Source organism: Engraulis encrasicolus, chromosome 19, assembly GCF_034702125.1.
Source record: "Engraulis encrasicolus isolate BLACKSEA-1 chromosome 19, IST_EnEncr_1.0, whole genome shotgun sequence".
NCBI lineage: Eukaryota > Metazoa > Chordata > Actinopteri > Clupeiformes > Engraulidae > Engraulis > Engraulis encrasicolus.
In genome coordinates, this window is record NC_085875.1 from 39,098,126 (window position 1) to 39,119,545 (window position 21,420).

A 21,420-nucleotide genomic window follows, 5' to 3' on the forward strand; every position below is an offset into this window, starting at 1 on the left:
ACAGAGGCTCAAGCCACGTATGGGTGCCGTGCCAGACTGAGAGTCATGAGCCAGCATCCCCAGGCTGTGACTCTGCATGTGTTTTCACTGAGGTTGGGGTGCAAGGCTAGCCTAGAAATCTAGACGCCCCTAGCGACCGCAAATTGAATTTGCTCCCGGGGGCAATTGCAACAGCTTTTTGCTGTACGGGTCTGGCTCGCTAGGCTAGTGCAAGGCTGGATACGCAGGCAATTCTAGAGGAAAGAAGATTTCTGGTGTGACAATACACCTTTAAGGTTAAAAGCTACTTAGCCCCTGCTTACATGAAGCTCTATTACTGGTCAGAATTTGTGGCTGAAGTTTTCTGTAGGTGGAGCCTCACACTGTCCAGACAGTAAATCTCCACTAGATGGTGCAAAGATTTCATACGTTGCACTTGACTTGACAAGACTATCACAACGGGCCTACAAAATACAGAGCTCTCTTTAGGTCTACTGTAGCCTACACATACTGTGCACCAAATCACAGATCGCAGTTATAAATAGGGATGTTAACCGGTCACCGTTTAACCGATAGTCGACCGGATCAACTTTAACCGGTTAAAATTTTCTGCCACCGGTTAACCGGTTGTAATAATAATAATAATTATAATAATAATTTCCTCCCAAAAAACGATACTTTTGAGGTTTTAGTACGATAATTCAGCATTCTCCATCTGGCAACACTGGCTGGACATGGCAGGCCCTGTCGGCGCAGCAAAAAAAAGGCTTATGTGAAAAATAAAATTTAAAAAAATCAGTGCTGTGCATATCAGGCACGCAAACGTTGTATAATATAAGATTACCGGTTAACTTGTTAACCACCGGTTAATGAGTCACAGTAGCCGGTTAAGAGTTTTTTCAATTTTCGTCATCCCGCAAGTCTTTCTGGCAATTCTTCATTTATGACAATACAAATAATCTGGCCATGATACAACATTTATTTGCCAAAGATTTCCTTTTTCGCCATGTGGCCTAAATGTCTTCCTTCCACTTGCCTTTAGCATATTCATAGCTACAGCATGAGCTTCAGTCTTTCACAATTTGAAAATATCTTTCCCTCCCATGTATCTCTTCATGGTAATCACTTTTGAAAGGTTTAGATTCAGATTTGTGAGCATTTCTGTCAAAACAGTCAGATGTTGAGCAGATGAAAGTTGCTTAACGGGTATGAATGTAATCTAATAGGAGTGATAGAAAAGGACATAACTGCTTGTAACTCCAAATAATCATCTGTCCAACATGCACCACATGGTCCATAGGGGCCATTCCACTAAAAATCTGAGACTTTGGGGCCCATGGATTTTAATGAAACTTGGCAATTACACTGCATTAAAACCTGTGCCGGTCAGGCCCCAAAGTGTGGAATGACCCATAGATAACAGGTCAAACAGGCTCTGTCTTTTATTTCCAATTCATCAGGACTATTTTATTATGAAGTAGATTATCATGATATCATGAGCATCCCTTTCAACGTTGTGTTGAGTTTTCAATATTTCACAGGCATACTCCCCTACTCATGACACACACAAAGAAAAACAAACAAAACAAAAACACTCTGACGCAACTTCAGAACTCCATCAAATGAGTGTAAGGCCCGTTTGTGTCCAGTTTAAGCACTTGTCTGTTCCCGTAGGTCCCATGTCTAACCACCACACCAGCTTCGCTGCATTTGCTGTTGGCTGCGATCTCCTTCTCACACTGGGAGACAAACTGTGCATACAGCTGCTGTCCATCTTCTTTGCCCACATTGCCATGGTACTGCATTACCTTGCCTTTGGCCTTGCCTCCCAGCGTGGCCTGGGGGATGATGAGGATGCTTCCAGGGAGGTCCAGCACTGACACATACTTTCCTGAGTCTGTTTCGCACAGTTTGATGTTTAGTAGAGAGGTCACTAGAAGAAGAAGAAGAAGAAGAAGAAGAAGAAGAAGAAGAAGAAGAAGAAGAAGAAGAAGAAGAAGAAGAAGAAGAAGAAGAAGAAGAAGAAGAAATTAAACATCTGATAGGCTGTTGTTGTTGTTTTTGCATGATTAAGATGTAACATTATTATTCAGTATAATAATGCCTATGGCAAGACCCTTACCCATCTTTGGAATGATATCTTCTGTTGCTCCTTTGAAAAAGCAGATGTAAATAACCATTCCACGGTCAATCTGAAATAAAATTGTACAAAAAACTTACCATTGGTGGACTGTTAGGCCTACAGACATACAGAATATCAATCAACTTTGGTCAAACTGAATGGAGCCATGTCCATTCATTCATAACCTACCTCGACCCACTCAGCCTCAGATTGTTCGTCGGGCGGTTTGACTTGAAGTCTTGCATGAAGGCATTGCTGGAGAGTAGTTCTAGCCTGCAGAGAAGGTGGTTTGTCGGTCATGGCGATGAAAAAAGTTGCTTTCTCTCACATATGCACGATCTGTAGACCACACAGGTACAGCTTCAATGCAATGTTTTTGACACTTCCGCTTTGGGCGTATACTGAATTGCGTCATCAAAAATGGACAGTTGGTCAAATGTCACTCTCAAAATAAGAGCTTGATAGTAAAATATGGCACACGTAAGCTACTCAAAATTGTTTCATGCGCTGAGGTGTATTCCTCAGAGTATCGACTCACGCTTTGCATGTAAGTTGGGACGTGTTCAGCTTCAACCCATTTGCTGCAGACATTTGATACGTTTCAAGGTAAGCTGTTTTCCCATGCTATGCTAAGCCTAGCAAAACAAGCGTGGAACAGTATTTCCACTAACATTTGCATTTGAGCTTTCGCATTTTCATTTTGCTTAATAGGCTTTCTAATGCATAAAGACTGCTACCAAGTACTTACGTAATAATATGTACGTACTATTACTATGAGAGTGCATTGGCAATGCAACTTTGGCTCCAGGGAATTCACCAGTAGGCCTATTTTTTTTTTTTACCTGTGTGTGGTCAGTCATTAGGTGCAGCTGACAAAGGACTTCATGAAAAGCAGAGGCAGCACATGGCAAGAGGACTACCCAAACAAAAGCCCATTACTGGGGTGAAGAAGGTCATCGTGGTTGCATCAGGAAAGGGGGGCGTGGGCAAGTCAACCACAGCAGGTAGTCAATGCCCCCCTACTCAGGTTGACTAGGCATACATTGAATTGGACTCAACATAGTAATGTACATTCAAGTGCATCATGTTGTATCCATGTGTTCCTTTCCCCTATAATATTTGTTATTTCCATGCTTCAGGACAGACAAACTGGATCTAGAAAGTAAAAGTACTGTCAGATATCAATTCTGCCTGTTCTGATAACACTGGTGATTTCATTTGAAGAAATATGTCTTTTTTTACTTTCTATCCCAGCCTGTGCTGAATACATGTATGTATGATTACACATTGGCAGCATGATGTGTGAATCTGTATACAGTATGTGGTGGGATGGCTTAGGCCTACTGTGTAGAAGCTTGTCTTTTCGTGTATTGTGTCCAGACAGATCGTGAGAACAATTACACTGTCAGTGTGCAATCACTGTCAGTGTATAACACATCATTGTGCAATGACTTCGTTGTGATTTTTATCCAAGACGGGACAGGAAGAATGTTACTTGATTTGTTTTAGTATGATGTAGTTGAGTGTTTTTAGCAAAGAGTGAATAGGCCCGTCGATGGGGCCAGCTGCAGTAAAAGGCTACTTGTCCTGATGTGTCTTTATCCTAATGCATTTTTTCCATGTATTACAGTGAATCTGGCTCTCGGACTAATGGCCAATGATCCGGTAAGGCTGCATAGTTCAAGTTCATAACTGAATGATGATATGACGTGCTACTTTCAACTCTGTGTCCTAAAGTGATGACGTTTTGTGATCTATGTTCTAGAGTATATCCGTGGGTCTGCTGGATGCTGACGTCTACGGCCCCTCAGTGCCAAAGATGATGAATCTGAAGGGCAATCCAGAACTGACAGACAGTAGGTTACAGAAATGGGTTGTGATTTCATGTGGCTAGGTTTATTGCAGAATATAAGAAATAGAAATTTTGTATTGTTGTTGTGTTATTATTACTATTGTATTATTGTATTATTATTACAGCATTACACGTATTGTAGTAGTGTATAACAACCCATTGCTCTTTTTTATGTTTTCAGATAATCTCATGAGACCTCTTGTAAATTTTGGAGTCCCGTGGTAAGTACTCAAGAGTATGCTGTACATAAGGCCTTCATTGTTCAGAGATCTAGCTTTCAACTTTATTTATTTAAAAAAAACACTTCCTCATTCCTGATTTATACATTATTTCTGGACACCTGAGTCTAGACCTCAGCCTTTACTGTTTGCTCTGCTTGACTTCTTCTCCTGTCTTGTCTCTGTCCTTTTCCAGCATGTCAATGGGCTTCCTGGTTGAGGACGTTGCTCCCATCGTATGGAGAGGACTAATGGTGATGTCGGCCATTGAGAAATTACTACGGCAGGTGAGCAGCAGTACACTAAACGCTGGTCAGCGCTGCTGATGATGTACACACCACCACAGCTCATATTCTCTGTCATAATCTGCCATCACTGTGAGTGGTTTATGGAGTTGGGGGGCCTTGGCACTTTGTCTTCTAAGTGCTAGAGGTTGTGATGGGTGGTGGGCATTACACTGATGCTTTATTGGATGGCTGTCAGTAGCTTGTGGATGGCTGCTTTTGCTTTTAATGGGGATATAAGGTGAGGAAATGGGCTGTATGATGTGCATCTTTGGTCATACTGCGGTTTACACTTAATGCATGATGAAATGCTCTTAATCTGTTAAAGCAATATGTTAAGTCATGGTCCCAGACAGTTATAAATTTGTCAGTCACCCTGTCAAATCATTGATTATTATAGCATTCCACTGGCTGGACGATGCATGTTATTGACAGCAAAATGATCAACCAAATCTATGTCCCTATGAATAACTGACATTAGAATTTTTCAGAATTGTGTTTTATCTTGCAGTTATTTACTTTGTGTTTTTGTCTAGAATGATGTTTTGCAGACAGTGCATCATTTCCATTGATCTGCTGGCCATCTGTCACACAGTCACACTATCTCTATTAACTGTGTGTTAACAGGTCGACTGGGGACGACTGGATTACTTGGTGGTTGACATGCCCCCTGGAACTGGGGATGTGCAGCTCTCCATAACACAGAACATCCCCATTGCAGGTGAGCAATGAATCCACTCATTTTCAAGCAGGCAGTTTGTGTTTTTTTTACTGTCATGATTCAATGGAATGTGCAATGTCCTACTGTGACCAGAGGGGGGCAGCATGGATGTAGTATTTGTGTCAGATCTGGCTCTGCTATGTGTGTGGTCGGTAAGAGAGGGAGGTGGCAGTTCTCAGTGCACACAAGATGACAAGCTAAATCTGGGTCTTTTCTTCTGGCCGCCTGCCAGTCAGTGGGGCACATATTTTGCATGTTTTTGAAGGCTGTGAAAACAGACTGTGTCAGCAAAGTCTTTTTTGGAGATGCTGGAAAGTATGCCAAACTCACGACAAGCTCTCTGAGAACTGGAGAAAGGTCTCAATTTTAACCCAGATATGACAGCAGTTGCCATGTTCTATTATATATACTGTATTGAAAAGAATGGTTATGAGTTAAGATGGTATTGGAGTAGGTTTTGTGAGACTTATCCATGCCATTCACTGGAACCAGGGCCATGAAAGGGAGTCGGAGAAGGTTGCATTGGACTCTCTGGCCTGTTAGATCCCCTTTTTAACCAGATGCATACATGATATACCTATAATATATAAGGCCTTTTCCCACCAGAATGGCCACCGTCCGTGGGACGGAATCGATTTCTACCAGCGGCAGTCCAACTTGAGCGAAATTTTGACAACGACGACTGGCAGTGTCCCATTGAAATGGCTGGCAAAATGGTAGCCTGGCGACACCATCCTATGTACTCCACCCAAAGATTTTGGCTCCGCACATAGTCTGGCAAACCCTCCTAGCTCGGTTTGCTCACTGTTTAGCTAATCAGCAAACAGTTGAGAGTGGTGACCCAGAACTCACCCACGAAGTCCGTTACTGATTGGTTAAGGTAACACTATTCACACTTTTGTTTTGTTATTTCTATGTATCTTGGGACACTAATGCGAAAGAAAGCGAAAGCCCACCTGGGAAACTCCAACTCCCATTGTCACTGTGACACAGCACTCAAGTTCAAGTTCAAGTTCAAGTCAAGTTTATTGTCAATTTCTTTACATGCACTGGTCATACAAAGAATTTGAAATTGCGTTTCTTGCTCTCCCATTCAGACATAGACTAATCTAGGTAAGGACATAGACAGTATAGACATAGACAGTACTCATACATGGACATAGACAGTATGGACGTAGACATTGCTCATACAGACATTTAAAGTGCAAGACTGGACAACAGAAGACTTGTAGAGAACATACATTAAGAGGAGGTATTTTGTTGTGCTTTTTCTAAAAGTCCTTTATAGCGTTCTGACATAGTAATAGTAGCATTTGAAGAAAACAATAATTAAAAAGGTTTATTAAATACACCAGCAGCAGTATGTGTGTGTGTGTGTGTGTTTGTATGTGTTTTGTGTGCGTGCGTGTGTGTGTGTGTGTGTGTGTGTGTGTGTGTGTGTGTGTGTGTGTGTGTGTGTGTGTGTGTGTGTGTGTGTGTGTGTGTGTGTGTGTGTGTGTGTGTGTGTTTAGTGCAGGTAGAAAGTGCGGTGTGCGTCTGTGTACCTGTGTATGTGTGTGTGTGTGTGTGTGTATGTGTGTGAGTATGAGTTGTGTGTCAGTGTGTGTATGTTTGGGTTTAGTGCAGAAAGTGCAGTGTGCTTGTGTGTGTGTGTGTGTGTGTGTATGTATGTGTGTGTGTGTGTGTGTGTGTGTGTGTGTGTGCATGTGTATGTTTTGAGTTAGTGCAGGTTGAAAGTTCAGTCACAGATGTAGTAGTGCATGTGGAATGTTCAGTCGCAGATATGGTGGTGGGGGATGAGGGGGGGGGGCGTTGTCAGTGGCCTGGCTGGCTAGAGGCTGACAGTGAAGGGAGAGTGGGTTGAGTGTTCAGTATCTTGATTGCTTGATGCATCGTGCTGCTTGCAAGCCTGGTGGTACGGGAACGGAGGCGCCTGTACCTCTTTCCAGAGGGCAGGAGGCTGAACAGTTTGTGTGCAGGGTGGCTTGTGTCTTTGATGATCATCAGTGCTTTCCGGGTGAGGCGTGCGGTGTAAATGTCCTGCAGGGAGGGGAGTGGTACTCCAATGATCTTCTTCGCTGTGTTCACAACACGCTGGAGTGTCTTCCTGTTTTTCTCCGTGCAGCTTCCTCCCCACACTGTGATGCAGCTGGACACGACGCTCTCTATGGTTCCTCTGTAGAATGTTGTCATGATGGAGGGTGTAGCACTTGCCTTCTTTAGTTTGCGCAAGAAGTAGAGACGCTGATGGGCCTTCTTCGCCAGTGATGTAGTGTTGGTGGTCCAAGAGAGGTCGTCGCTGATGTGCACTCCAAGGAACTCCACAGCACACAAGTGTACAATGCACACTGCACACAACGAAATTGCATTTTATGCCTCACCCGTGCAAGGGGGCAGTCCCCAATGGCGCCCCAAGGGAGCAGTGCGGCAGAACGGTACTATGCTCAGGGTACCTCAGTCATGGAGTAGGATGGGGGGAGAGCACTGGTTTACTTACTAATTACTCCCCCCATCAACCTGGCGGGTCGGGAGTCGAACCGGCAACCTTTAGGCTACAAATCTGACGCCCTAACCGCTTACCCATTACTGTTCTCGTAACGGTCATGCTAATAAAGCACAACATGGGTTCTAATTTGAATTCGGATTCCTCTGAGCTTTTGCCAGACTGTTTGACGGAGTCAACAGTCGGCTTTCGCCCTGGCTAGCGAAGTGGGGGAAAATTTGAACAGGACTGGCCGCGAACACCGACACGGTCAGTGTGAAAGGCTGAGTAGAACACACTGGCCAAGACTCGGCAGAAAGACTACCGTCTTCTCGCTGCGCAGTGAAACTGGCCTGAGGTCCATAGTAAGGTGCTATATGCTAAAAAAAATACATAATATAAAATATGAATTAGCATAATACAAACACTGTGTGATGATGCAAGAAAGTAATGCCACTGACTTTGCAACTAACACTCCTACTGGATGATTGTGAGGGAAAAAATGCATTTTTGATGTTAAACAACTTTATCTGAAAATCAGAAATGCATCAACAGAAAAGTATTATGACTATGAATAGTGTTGTCTTTGTGACAAGCTCTCTTGAAAAATGGCCTTGTGTAGCATCACCTTACCCTTTGATTGCTATCAGCTGTATCACAGTTCCCACACAAAGCACACAGAGCTGATATGGCCCATAGTAACAGCATTACCTCCACCCAGGAATAATGAGATAATAATCTCTCTCTCTCTCTCTCCCTCTCTCTCTCTCTCTCTCTCTCTCTCTCTCTCTCTCTCTCTCTCTCTCTCTCTCTCTCTCTCTCTCTCTCTCTCTCTCTCTCCCTCTCTCTCTCTCTCTCTCTCTCTCTCTCTCTGAGTAATTCTGAGCTTTGGTATTCAAAGCACTTGTTTGTACAGCACTGAATGTGGTGGATATGTAGTGCATTTACGTTGAGTTGTAAGCCTACACTTTTAAAAATGTGTGTTCCAACTTCTCAGACAGGATTGATGATTTTTATTCCAAAGTGTTGTGGGGGGGTGAAGTTGGCATCCTACCACAGATTTTGTCACTCTCAAAAAATAAGACAGCTTATTATGCTGAGCTTGAAAAATGGTAAATAGGCAGGATCTTTTGTTGCCCCTTTTTGCAGTGCTATGTGTCAGTGTTATCTGCCGAAATTACACCTCCCTGAGAAGCTGTAATACTTTAAGTAAGATGACCTGATAACAGCTATTTTGTCTGGGTTTAAACTTGGCAAGCACTTTAGTTTGACATTTAGTTGTGTGTGTTACACAAGTCTAGTCCCCTGCTTAAAAATGCACACCCTTCATCAAATCCCCATTAACCTCAATCCACCCAATCCCCAACCTCACACCCCTCTAATGGACTCCATCCAGCCATTATCCAGACGAGTTTACGATGATGTGTCCTTCATGGTAAGCCTTAATATTAATGCTTTTATATCATTACTGACAGTGTAGTTAACCTATTAGCATTCTAAGCAGTGCCATTCAACAGTTCAGTCTTGCAGTTCATCACGATTGAAATGTGATGCCAATGGTCACTGTGCTGTCATTTTAATCAGACCCTTGACCTTGACTGAACTTCGTCCTCTCTTTTCCTATCCTCTCATCTCTTATATGCTCCTCTCCTCTCCTCTGCTCTTCTCGTCTTGTCTCCTCTCCTCTCCTCTCCTCTCCTCTCCTCTGCTCTTCTCGTCTTGTCTCCTCTCCTCTCCTATTGTCTCTACGCTTCACTTCCTCTTCTCTATTTTCTTCTGCATTCTTCCTCTCCTCTTCTCTTTTATGTTTTTCTCATCTACTCTTTTCTCTCTTTCACTTTCTCTTCTACTCTTCTCTCTTCTTCTCTCCTCTCTTTTATTCTCTTCTCCTCTCTTTTTACTTTCTCTTCTATTCTCCTCTCTTTTTCTTTCTCCGCTCATCTCTTCCCGTATCGTCTCTCTCTCTCCTCTCCTTTCCTCTCCTCTCCAGGAGCGGTGATAGTCTCCACGCCGCAGGACATCGCTCTGCTGGACGCGCGCAGGGGAGCCGAGATGTTCCGCAAGGTCAACGTGCCGGTGAGGGTCCTTTGGTTACAGCAGGGACTGGACTTCCTGTGCCGTCCCCTGCCCTTCCTCAGACATCCGTCACAGGGGTGGGGTGGGGAGGGAGGATGGGATGGGATGGGATGTGGTGTGGTTGGAAATGGAGAAGCGTCACTCCTCTCCTATCTCCGTCAGCTGTACACAGAGGAAGAGAGAGAATTCTATGTCTCTCTCTTTCTCTCTCTTGTTCTCACTCTGTCTCACTCTTTTTCTCTCGCTCTCACTCTCTCCCTCTCTCTCTCATTCTCTCTCTCTCTCTCTCTCTCTCTCTCTCTCTCTCTCTCTCTCTCTCTCTCTCTCATTCTTGCTCTCTCTCTCTCTCTCTCATTCTTGCTCTCTCTCTCTCTCTCTCTCTCTCTCTCTCTCTCTCTCTCTCTCTCTCTGACTGCCCTAAGTGTCCAGCAGTCAAGTCATTTACTGAACGTAATGAAACACTGTCAGTGGTAACTGCTGTGAGAGTGAGAACGGCTCAGTAAGTTAAAAAGCAAAGCTCTGGGTGTCATCCTCTCTAATGGCTCTCCTCTCCCTCTACTGAATACAGCTTATTAGAGTATTACTCGCAGAACGCTGCCAAGTTAGGATCATATTCGATGCTTAAGAAATGGTAACTCTTTTTCTTGCGCCATGGCCTTTTCAGTGGCAGGATAGAAAAAAAACCCCGCTGCCATTTGATGTGACATTCCGGGAATGGCATTTCAGAAATTGCTTTCCCCCGTGTCTAATGCATTGTATATTTTCTGAAAAATATTACATACCTCTGCACATAGGAAGAGAACCATTGGGAGCGGAGATTACACATTCCCGACTACAAACAGCTCTTTAATCTTCTTGCTGACTATTAACTTAATTGTTATTTTATTTGTATATTTATTTACAATAAAACTTAATTTGGTATTGTCTGTATCAACATATAATTCAACATGTAATATTATGTACTGTAAATCTAATCGTAGCCCCTTAATGCACGCCGTACCTCCTGTGGCACACTATAATAGTCATTGAATAGTTAACTACCATAGTACTACACTACTATGACATAACACAGGGCCTTTAGTAATGCACAATGCCATTCTGGTAACAGCAAATTTAAAACGGTGTGTCTTAACGGGTTAACCCTAACCCTAGTATCAGAGCAAGTATGTAATGTAACATACTGTAACATACTTTGTATTTGTTTGTGTTGCCTGGTAGGTTCTGGGCTTGGTGCAGAACATGAGTGTCTTCCAGTGCCCCAAATGCAACCACCAGACCCACATCTTTGGAACAGATGGGGCGCGGGAGCTGGCCGCCACTCTGGGAGTTGAAGTCCTTGGTAAGCCCTCGCCTTTCGCCACCATTAATCAGCGGCGGCCCATTCAGAGAACTACAGCCCGAAGCTCAGCCAGCCATGCATGCATACTTGACATTATATTACACCTCTGCAGCCGTGCCCCTCTCTCTGTGTCCTCGCCCATCCCTGAACTGCCCTTCATGTCCTGTCCTGTCCTGTCTTGTCCTGCGGATCACTAACAGCTTTCTAAATGTATAGCGGTTTTGGATATGCCAGGTGTATACTGTATGGATCTCTCCACGCTACTACTTTTCACTGCCTTTTGCTCTGCTACCTTTCCCAGCCTTCGTCCATATTTTAGACCATCACTACCCAACCTCTTTGGGGTTTTTTTGTTTGTTTTTTTAGCCTTTCACACATGCAATTCATACGTTTAATTCCCAAGTGTAAACCAACAAACATGACATAACTAACAAACCCAACATACAAGGTTCGGACAGATACACGACTCATGAAATGGACACATATAGGAGGACGGGGACAAGGATGAATCAACATGAGATTTTCAAGTTAATATTATACAACGTATACTGCGCCCTGGCCCATCCCTAACACGTCCACATCCCTGTTCCATCCCGCCCTACAGATCGCTAACGACTTTCTATATTTATCACAGATTCGAATACACCAGGTGGAATGTACAGTATATGGATCTCTCTCTCTCTCTCTCTCTCTCTCTCTCTCTCTCTCTCTGTTCCCACCTTCCGCTTTTCGCCTGGCGATAATGAGTTCTAGGAGCTCTGTAGCTCCTGAGGACGTCACAAACTGAAATAGCAGTAGCATTGCACTTGACATTCATTTCTCAGTCTTGCCCTCATAACTTATTTAAGCTCTAAACTGAGCACCTGCATATATTACAGGCTTCTCCTCCCCAAAAAAAGGCTTAGTCTCGGCCTTGTCTAAACTTCTAGACAGGGAAGGGTTTCTTGTGAAATTCATTTCTCTTTTACAGCAGATTAATGTGATGATGTGTTAATAATGTGATTATGTGGTTAGTTTAGCTAATAGCTGAAACATATTCATATTAGGAGTAGGACTACATGCGGAGAGCTAATTGAACTCAACATGTAACCAGGCAAAAGAGGAAAAAATGGTAATGAACTGAATTACCAATGTCTGCATGTGCTGTATGTATGGTCATTTGTGAATGAGTTTTTAAAATCACATGATGTGACGAGGGGGGGAAAAAAGGATTCCCTTTTGAAAAAAAGTGAGGTCCGCGCGGCTCCGCTGATGTGTGAATAAATGAATCCAAAGCGCCCGCGGCGCCTCTGGAGGATTCTGGGTACGCTGATGATGAACTAATTGTCCGCCCCACCTAGTCTTACCTGTTCCCCTCCGCACTGTGTTCTCCCCAGGGGACATCCCACTGCACCTGAACATCAGGGAGACGTCAGACAGGGGACGACCGGTGGTGGTGTCGTCCCCAGACAGTCCGGAGGTACGTAGGCACTGGGCACACACATCGGCTGGCTCAGGCTCATCAGCACATCGGTCCTCTTTTAATCACAGTCCCAAGTTAACACACACACACACACACACACACACACACACACACACACACACACACACACACACACACACACACACACACACACACACACACACACACACACACTCTCTCTATCTTTCTTTTTCTCTCTTCCTCTCTCTCTCTCTCACACACACATACTCCATCTCTCTCCCTCACACTAACACACACTCTCTGCCTTTCTCTTTCTCTCTAACACACACACACATACAGGCTGTTGCTTCCTCGCTCTGTCTGTCTGTCTCTCTCTCTCACACACACACACACCACACCACACACACATTTTTACACCCCTCCCTACATCCCCCATCCTCATCATCACCAGCTCAACCTCTTTCATGTCCCCTTCATATTTCACTGCTACAACAGGCAGCTCTGCTCCTCTGCTCTGCTGCTGTGCTGTCTACTGCAGCGCTCCTCAAACGCTCCTGCCTTGCCTGCACCCCCACCCCCCACCCCCCCTCTCTCTCCTTCTCATTGCTCACTGTCCCCAATTGCATGCAGGTGAATCTGTTTCAGTGCTGAACTCTGTCTCACACCCCACTTATGCATAATGGATGGGGATTTTATTTCAAGGCATTTGCATTTTGTGCCTTTGTTTGTTTGTCTTGGAGTCTGATCATCTTAAGCTTTGTTCGTTCATTTGGATCTACAGTACATTTGGAAGCTTTGTTCATTTGAGGCTCTGATCGTCTATGATCAAGTACACTTGCGAGGAATTTTACTACTACTTTAGTAGATGTGAGTTCTTTGTACATTGACATGTAATGGTACACAGATACAACTTGACCTTTGAACATGTGGATCTTCTCTTCTCTTCTCTTCTCTTCTCTTCTCTTCTCTTCTCTTCTCTTCTCTTCTCTTCTCTTCTCTTCTCTTCTCTTCTCTTCTCTTCTCTTCTCTTCTCTTCTCTTCTCTCCTCTCCTCTCCTCTCCTCTCCTCTGTAGGCTGAAGCTTACAAAAAAGTTGCGGCCTCAGTTGTTCAGCGGCTGGAAGACAGTTCGAGCTGACGGGACGTCAATCTCTGCCATGACTGAGCAGAAGAGAGGTGCTGGTCGTCCCCCTTGCACGAGAAGTCTTACCTGTCAGTGTACACCCCCTCCCTCAGACAACCTCCCATACTCCAATCTGCAATAGCCAGAACTCCACTACGTCTTTGTTATTAAGGGCTTATAGTAAGCTGAGATGCTCTGCTCTGACTACGTCATGTAGCATTCACTGTGATGGTCGAATTGTGCTTGGCCACACCGTGGCCACATCAGGTTGTCTTTGGGGAAGACAGTAGGGGCTAAAATATGGGGCAGAAATATGGCTTTCCCGTAACATTTTCGGGGCTCTTGCCATATCTGTCTGTTTGCATGACTGTCTCCCTGTCTGATGTGGTAGAATGTGCTCAAGTCTGTGAATTCATGTGCCTGTACTGGCTGAGTGCTGAAAGCTGTTACGCACAGTAATTTTTCTCCAGTGTGCTGTAAAAGAGAAAGATATGGCACTGTGTGCACACCTGGGAAGACTGTACAGGAAAGTAAAGTGGATGAGTAATTGTGAAATTAAACAGAGAAAAAAACAATGCCCAACTGCTCTCATATTTCATTTGTTTTCTGGAGTCTGGGTCCATGTGCTGCTGTGGTTCACTCTTCTTATTAATTATCCAAACAATCAAGGCCATGCTGCATAGCATCTGTTATTTCCTGTTATCTTATCAGTTAACGTTGCGGAAAATGTCTTTGGAATTTTTTGGGCACACACTTTTGGTTTTTTTCATCCTTCCACCCTTCGCTGAAAGCTCTTACCGTTTTGTAACAGTGGCATTAGCCAGACACAGGCTAATCTACCGTCAAATCCAAACAGTTGACATTATCGCTGTTCTTCCATGGTGGCTGCCTCCAGGGCCGCTGACAGCTTTGGCTGGGCCCAGGACAAAGTCACCTAGAAGGGCCCTCCTCCCAATAAATACAATGTAATGAGGCAATAAATACAATGTAATTTTTTGGCACCCTCTCTACCTGGGCCCGGGACAACTGATCTGTTTGTCCACCCTTGTTGACTTCAATGGCTGCCTCTGTGCTGGTCACGTAGGTCTCTCTGCTCTGTGTTTCGGTTTTCCTTTTTTACCTGCATCGTTCTACTAAGAAGCATCATGCTGGTATTTGGTGTTCTCCCTTTTCATGTTACCCCTCAGATCTTTATTTTGTCATCTACATCACATTGTTTTGAAAGTAGCCTTTCAACCCCAAAATATGTTTTATAAAATCACTTCACGGGTTCACAGAGTGGTAACAGGGTATAGGGCAGGTCTGAATTCTCTTTTCAGTCCTATGGGCTGTAATCGCACTGAATATACATTTGGAGGACGAGTTGACTGAGAGACATCACTTTCCACTTGTAGGAAAATCAAAGGGGCAAACTGTTTAGTCCTTCTACTTTAAATTAAACCATCATCAATCATTATTCAATGTAGTGTAGTATCACGCACCATCAGACTCAGATGAAAAGTAGCACACACACACACGCACCATTAGACTCAGAGGAAAAAGCTACAGAGGTCAGGTGATGCAGGGAGGTGGTAATGGGTTAACAGTGGTGCTTTAAAGGGACACTGTGCAGGAAATGGTCAAAAAAGGTACTGCAAGTATGCTGATTATTGAAACTGGGCTGCCTATTGCCAAATTTGATCTTTACATGAAAATTTACTAAGTAATAAACAAATATTTTCTAGTATGATCCAAGTACAGTCATTTTTGCAGCTAAAAATTGCTATTTTTGGAAATTCAAAATGGCAGACCATGGAGAGGATCCCCCTTTTCATGTATGAAAAGTGCATTTTTTCCAGTCATAATGAATACTTAGAATTTGATGCTGGTGGTAAGTATTCATGAAAAAGGTAACATTAGTGAATGGGCAGCATGAATTCTGGAAATAAACAACTAAAAATCTCACACAGTGTCCCTTTGAGAGTGAGCTATGACTGAAGATTAATGTGGCATACTTCAAAGCTTGTTATCCTGGAAAATTACACCTTTTTAAAAGAGTGTGAAGCCAGGACCCAAAAGTTGAACTGCATGCATAACACATGAATATGAAGCTAGCTGCCAATTAAATTACATTACACATGACAGCCACCAGGGGGCCTCTGCGCTGGCGAGATGGACAGACATGCTGACTGGGGAGTTCTCTGTGGAGTGGACAGATATTTATTTTCCCTGTGAGGTTCCACACACAGGCTCCACACTTCCTGCATATTTCCATGGTTCCCCGAAGTCCAGTGTGGCACCCCCATAATTCTAATTTGCCACACAATCCCACACGTTCGCTGGACTGGGACCCAATAGAAAAGCTCCGACAGTTTCACACGGCCCCTTCTAAATTTTGGGACAGGCTCTTAGAAAATATAAAGGCTCAGCATTATTAGCCCTTGAGGACTGTCATCCCACTGGGAAATGCCCTGTATGCTAGATTACCAGTTCAGGCTTCATCCTGCATGTTTGCTAGACTGGCCTGTTTATACGAATTTAGGTGTGTGTGTGTGCGGTGGGCGGGTGTTTGCAGGAGGGACCGCAAACTCAGAGTCCAAATGGACCTGGCCGTGAACTCTGATACTGTTACACAATTCATTGTTTTTCACAATTCATTCATTACCAAAACACCACGCGCACACACACACACACACACACCCTATCCTTCCCTTTGGAGTTTTGGCAGACCCAACAGAAACATCCAATTGTGCAAAACACTGTGTAAAACTGTGTGTTTAAAAAGGGACTTTGTTAGTTATAGTATACCCAGGCTGTAGTTTTCTGTGACAAAGTCAGCATTGTCTTGTATTCCCTGGCCTCAGTTTCCCTTCTTATTATTAAGTTCCTTTGGCCTAACACCCACGTCAAGGTAAGTAGTGGTCTTGGTGCACTCACCTCAAGTTATGACATTGCAAAAGAAAAAAAAAGAAAAGCATCTCTCACAAAGGGTTCTGTGCTGGTGCTTGTACTGTATAGTTCCCTACTCTCTTCTTTCACCAGTCTCTCAGCTGCTCTGTCTCATTTCTCTCTCTTTCACCTCACCCAGCTTGAACGAACAAAAAATACTCTTTTCCTCCTCTCTTTTCCTTTTTCCTTTCCTTCCTTCACACTTTCCTCCCACCATTTCCTCCTTTTCTTCTCTCACCTCCTCTATTGTGTCATGTCATAGCACGGCCGCTCCGAGCACAGAGGAGCCGTCTCCACCATCACCACCTACGCAGTCAGTGTTTTGGGCATAAATAGCCTTAGGAGTCTTTTGCAAGGCAGTATGGATAAAGCAATATCTTCATCTTGGAAAGTGTGTCTACTCTAAGCCAAGCCACATAGTATAGCGAGTCCACAACTGGAGACCCGAAGGAGGTGCTGGAAAGCCCAGAGGAGAATAACCAGATGAATGACTGCACTCGGGAATTACCAGTGAACCATCCATGCGTCTGGTTGACAAGTGCAGCCAAAGGTTTCTGTCAGAGACTAAAAAAGGTCAGGAGGAGGGAAAACAGTGACGCGTGCACTCAAAAAAAACCCTGACACATTTAGTTTCTCATTCAGAAAGTGTGTGTGTGTGTGTGTGTGCGCGCACGCGTGTCTGTGCTTATCTCTCTGCCTGCGTCAAATGGAAGAAAGAGGAGAGAAAGGGGCGTGTGAATATCAAGGGTCACCACTCCTGACTGCCTCAGTTAAATATGGAGTCATAACATAATTCTGTGTCATCAGTGGTATGACTGCCCTCTTTCTGGGAAGATTTGGGACATTCCCAACAGTGCAAGAATATTCCGTAGAAAGATAAGCAACACCTCAGATGATATGCAGGGAAGCCAAGAGGGAGGGACAAACAAGTCAGTTGTCCCGGGCCCTAGGAGAGGAGGGGGGCGAGGCAATTTGAGCCAGGGCGTCGAACCGGTTCAAGGAACGAAAACGAAAACCAGAAACTTTTTGTATTTTACAGGGAACAGAAACGAAACCGGAAACGTTATTATTTTTTATGTTCTGGAACGGGAACACTTATTTAAAAATAATGGTAACCGGTTAATACCGGTTAATACCGTTCCTCAAACAAACAAACAAAGTCATTATTTGCCTGCGCACGTTACTATGGCGGCTGAGGTTCACGTCCTGTGTGACAGACATTCTCTGACTGAATGGAGAGAGAGCTGTAGATTACAAAGTCTTCACTCCACATCTTAAATAAGAGAAACCACTGTCATACAAAAGGACAGAGTTTGCATTGCATTATTGTAAGACATTGCAGGGAAGTGCGTGCAAAGCGCACCGACAATGTTCGGCGTCATTGGGCTTCCATGGCCGCTTCAAATATGCACAAACTCACAATGTCCATCATAATGCTCCCCGTTACCCAAGTCAGCGTGGAGCGCACATTTTCATCATTGAGGTTTATTCTCTGCTTCTCCGCTTAGGTTGTCCCTGAATGAACAAAATTCTGGAGGATATTCTTTTCATCCGCTTGAATAAACAGTTTTGAATGTAGGCTGACTCATTTGCACTTCCGTCTTTCTTTTTTAACGTCAGTTAGGCCTATGGGGAATAATCAGCTGACCGGAACGAAATTAACCGTTCCGGGAACAATAATTTTTGGTTCTAACCGGTTCGGGAACGTCAATATATTGGTGGAACTCAGAACCGGAAACGTTATAATTCCGGAACGGAACGTTTGGAAAAAAATAACAGTTCAAAGCCCTGATTTGAGCCCACATTACATTGTATGTATTGGGAGGGGTACAACTTCAGATGACCTTGTCCCAGTTCTGGCCAAATCTCTCAGCGACCCTGGTGATATGGGCTGTGGGTGGCCATTAGGCAATAATCTGAAACTGTGAAGACGAGGTCTGTCGTGTTTCAAAAGTACACTGACTCGCTCGCTGTGTCCTCTGGGAAGGCCATAGAGAGACCTTCACTTCCTCTAGCCGTGAAAGATCAATAATTAAATCAGGCGTAGATTCACATTTGGCGAGAAAGTGTGTGTGTGTGTGTGTGTGTGCGTGCGTGCGTGCGTGCGTGCGTGCGTGTGTGCGTGTGTGTGTGTGAAAGAGAGAGAGAGAGAGAGAGAGAGAGAGAGAGGAGAAAGAGGGCAAGAAAGAGAAGGAAGGAGGGTGTTTGCTTTCACTGTTACCTGAGCTTCCTGGAAAAATATATAGTCACAGAAGTAATTCCACATTTCAGTAATGGAAAATCAGAGCACAAAGTTTACAGAACTTCACCTCAGAGACAAGAAATTATTTTCACTCCCAGCAGTGCTGTGTCTTTTGAATATTTTACACTCCACATCCTCCCGGGTCGAGGAAGACCTAAAGTCTTGGTATCAGGGCGACGTTCACTCGGGTAACTTATCCAAAGTGGTGATCTTCGCATATATAATACAGCAGAATAGCATTTATTATTGATAAAAGTTATGCTAAGTGAGGGTTTCTAGAGAGTCCACAAGGACCGACGAACTTGTTAAAAAAATGTACTATCTGCATGAAACACATTCATCAGGAACTGTTTTTTGAATTTTTAGAACCAGGCATGCATATTTGAAATATTTTAATTAAGGGGAAAAAAAGAACTCCGTGCTTGCCATTTGGACATAGGGGCGGGTATATACCCTTGAATTAGAAGCTGTTTCATTCCAGTCAACCATTCCAGTTCTGTGTCGGGCCTGGCCCAAATGAAATATAATCCCCATTGTTATGAAAAACCACATCCTGCATTCCAAAATTAAGGAGGAGGAGGGGGAGAGAGGAGGGGAAAGAACAGAAACTTTCACTCTCAAAAAAGTGAGAAAAATCCGCCCTGTGAAGTACTGCACTGCAGTGCACGCCCCTCCCAAACAGGGTCTTTCAAAAAGATTCAAAACACCCACGTCTTGAGTCTGAAGTCCCCCCCACCCCACCCCCACCCCCAAAATGGCTCCCTGAGGTCCGGCTAAACTGTCTTGTCTTCTGCAAGTATACGCTGTAACAGGCTGACTTTTGCTGGCCCCATGGGCGTCCCTAGACAGGAGAGAGGTGAGAGGGTTCGCTCACTCACCCACCCCTACCCGCACCCCCATCACCCCACCACCACCACCACCCCCTCCTCTGCTTACCTACAACCCACTCGCCCACCAGTACCAGCACCTCCACCCACCATCCACTAACCACTATAACCCGCTCGGTCAGAGAGGCCCCATGCGTCTCACTTTGACCCCCACCACTCTGCTCCACCCACCCCATCGGGGGTCGTAAGCGTAACTTTTGGTTGCCATGCCAATGCAACTGTGGCACTGCTGTGCTGTGCTGTGCTGCGTTATGTTTTGCTGTGCTGTATGTTGTGTTGTGCTGTGCTGTGCTGTGCTGTGCTGCGCTGCGCTGCGCTGCGCTGCGCTGTGCTGTGCTGTGCTGTGCTGTGCTACGTTGTCCTGTGCTGTGCTGTGCTGTGCTGTGCTGTGCTATGTTGTCCTATGCTGTGCTGAGCTGTGCAAGGGGGTAAACAGCAGCAGCTGGTTCCAATTGGGCTGCGTCACAGGGAGGGCATGTATGCACCCCACTCCTCTCCTCTCCACTCCGGCACGCTCTGGACTGGAGGGTGGACGGTTGGAGTGGGGTGGTCTTGGGGGGTGGCGTTTGTCGGGAAGGCTCTGAGCAAGACCTCCCCTCTTTCTCTCTGGTCTCTCTGTCTCTCTCTCTCTCTCTCTCTCTGTGCCTGTCTGTCTGTCCCTCTCTTTCTCTCTCTCTCTCTCTCTATCCCCTTCTCTCCTTATTGCTCTTTTCCTGTTCCATGTCAGAGCTGCTCAGAATTCGTATGGGGGGTAGCCAGAGCCAGGGGTCTGAAATCCAAACAAAGGCAACCCAAACCACCCGGCAGCATTCTTGTCTGGGGAGGTGAATATATGTGTGTGTGTGCTGTTGTACACTTGTGTGTGTGTGTGTGTGTGTGTGTGTGTGTGTGTGTGTGTGTGTGTGTGTGTGTGTGTGTGTGTGTGTGTGTGTGTGTGTGTGTGTGTGTGTGTGTGTGTGTGTGTGTGTGTGTGCACGCGCGCAGCGTGCGTGTATGTGTCCCAGTGTGTGCAAGTGTGTGTGTGAGTGTGTGTGTCTCTGTTTGTGTGTGTGTGTCCAAGTGTGTGCAATGGTGTGTGTGTGTGTGTGTGTGTGTGTGCGCGCGCATGTGTGGGTGTGTGTGTGTGTGTGCATGCAAGTGTGTGTGTGCATGCAAGTGTGCGTGTGTGTGTGCAGGTGTGTGTGTGTGCAGCTGTGTGTGCATGCGTGCACATGCAGGTGTGTGTGTGTGTGCAGATGTGTGTGTGCATGTGTGTGTGTTTGCAGGGAGAACTGTTTAATATTCTTTACGACTGCAGCAGTGCTGCACAGGCAGGCAGGCCGGGCCCCGTCACCAGAGAGCCTGGCCATTAAGAGTAATTAAAGCCCAGATAAATGAATGGACCCTGCAGAAAAAAAGGGAAAGAAGAAAAAAGCCATAGCCCTCGGGTTTCTACTGTGTCCCGTCCTTGTGTCGGCCTGGCCGTCCGTCTGTCTGTCTATTTCTCTCTCATGATGAGATGATGAGGCCGCTCGTCTGAGTGTCCCTGCCTCCAGAAAGGAAATGGACACCGGGCGGCGTGGGACTCTGGAGAGACTCAGCGGCACTCCCCTCTGCTGCACCGCTTGCTAACACTCCATATAGGGCCCCCCAAAATCTGATGAGCGTTGTGTGTGTGTGTGTGTGTGTGTGTGGTGTGCGTGTGCGTGTGCGTGCGTGTGCGTGTGCGTGTGCGTGTGCGTGTGCGTGTGCGCGTGCGCGTGCGCG

At 45.1% G+C, this 21,420-nt stretch overlaps 2 protein-coding genes across 4 annotated transcripts; one reads left to right on the forward strand and one right to left on the reverse strand.

The window, feature by feature from the left end:
• Nucleotides 1–940: 940 nt before the first annotated feature.
• On the reverse strand, nucleotides 941–3,029 carry dtd2 (D-aminoacyl-tRNA deacylase 2). Of its 3 annotated transcripts, none has more exons than XM_063184361.1 (4): nucleotides 2,944–3,029; nucleotides 2,291–2,374; nucleotides 2,102–2,171; nucleotides 941–1,912 (listed from the first exon to the last, which is right to left on the reverse strand). In XM_063184361.1, exons 1-4 carry the CDS (start codon nucleotides 2,959–2,961, stop codon nucleotides 1,587–1,589), a joined length of 498 nt encoding a protein of 165 aa, XP_063040431.1. In that variant the 5' UTR covers nucleotides 2,962–3,029; the 3' UTR covers nucleotides 941–1,586. The 3 variants fall into 3 exon arrangements, with proteins under 3 accessions (XP_063040431.1, XP_063040429.1, XP_063040428.1); XM_063184359.1 differs by having other exon boundaries at nucleotides 2,291–2,440; nucleotides 2,944–2,989; XM_063184358.1 differs by lacking the exon at nucleotides 2,944–3,029 and having other exon boundaries at nucleotides 2,291–2,502.
• Nucleotides 2,474–14,194, forward strand: nubpl (nucleotide binding protein-like). Its single transcript, XM_063184357.1, has 11 exons — nucleotides 2,474–2,707; nucleotides 2,958–3,105; nucleotides 3,732–3,766; nucleotides 3,867–3,957; nucleotides 4,135–4,174; nucleotides 4,368–4,458; nucleotides 5,083–5,176; nucleotides 9,649–9,734; nucleotides 10,953–11,073; nucleotides 12,450–12,532; nucleotides 13,570–14,194. The coding sequence occupies exons 1-11, from the start codon at nucleotides 2,573–2,575 to the stop codon at nucleotides 13,630–13,632; spliced, it is 987 nt and encodes a 328-aa protein (XP_063040427.1). The 5' UTR covers nucleotides 2,474–2,572; the 3' UTR covers nucleotides 13,633–14,194.
• Nucleotides 14,195–21,420: the final 7,226 nt, after the last annotated feature.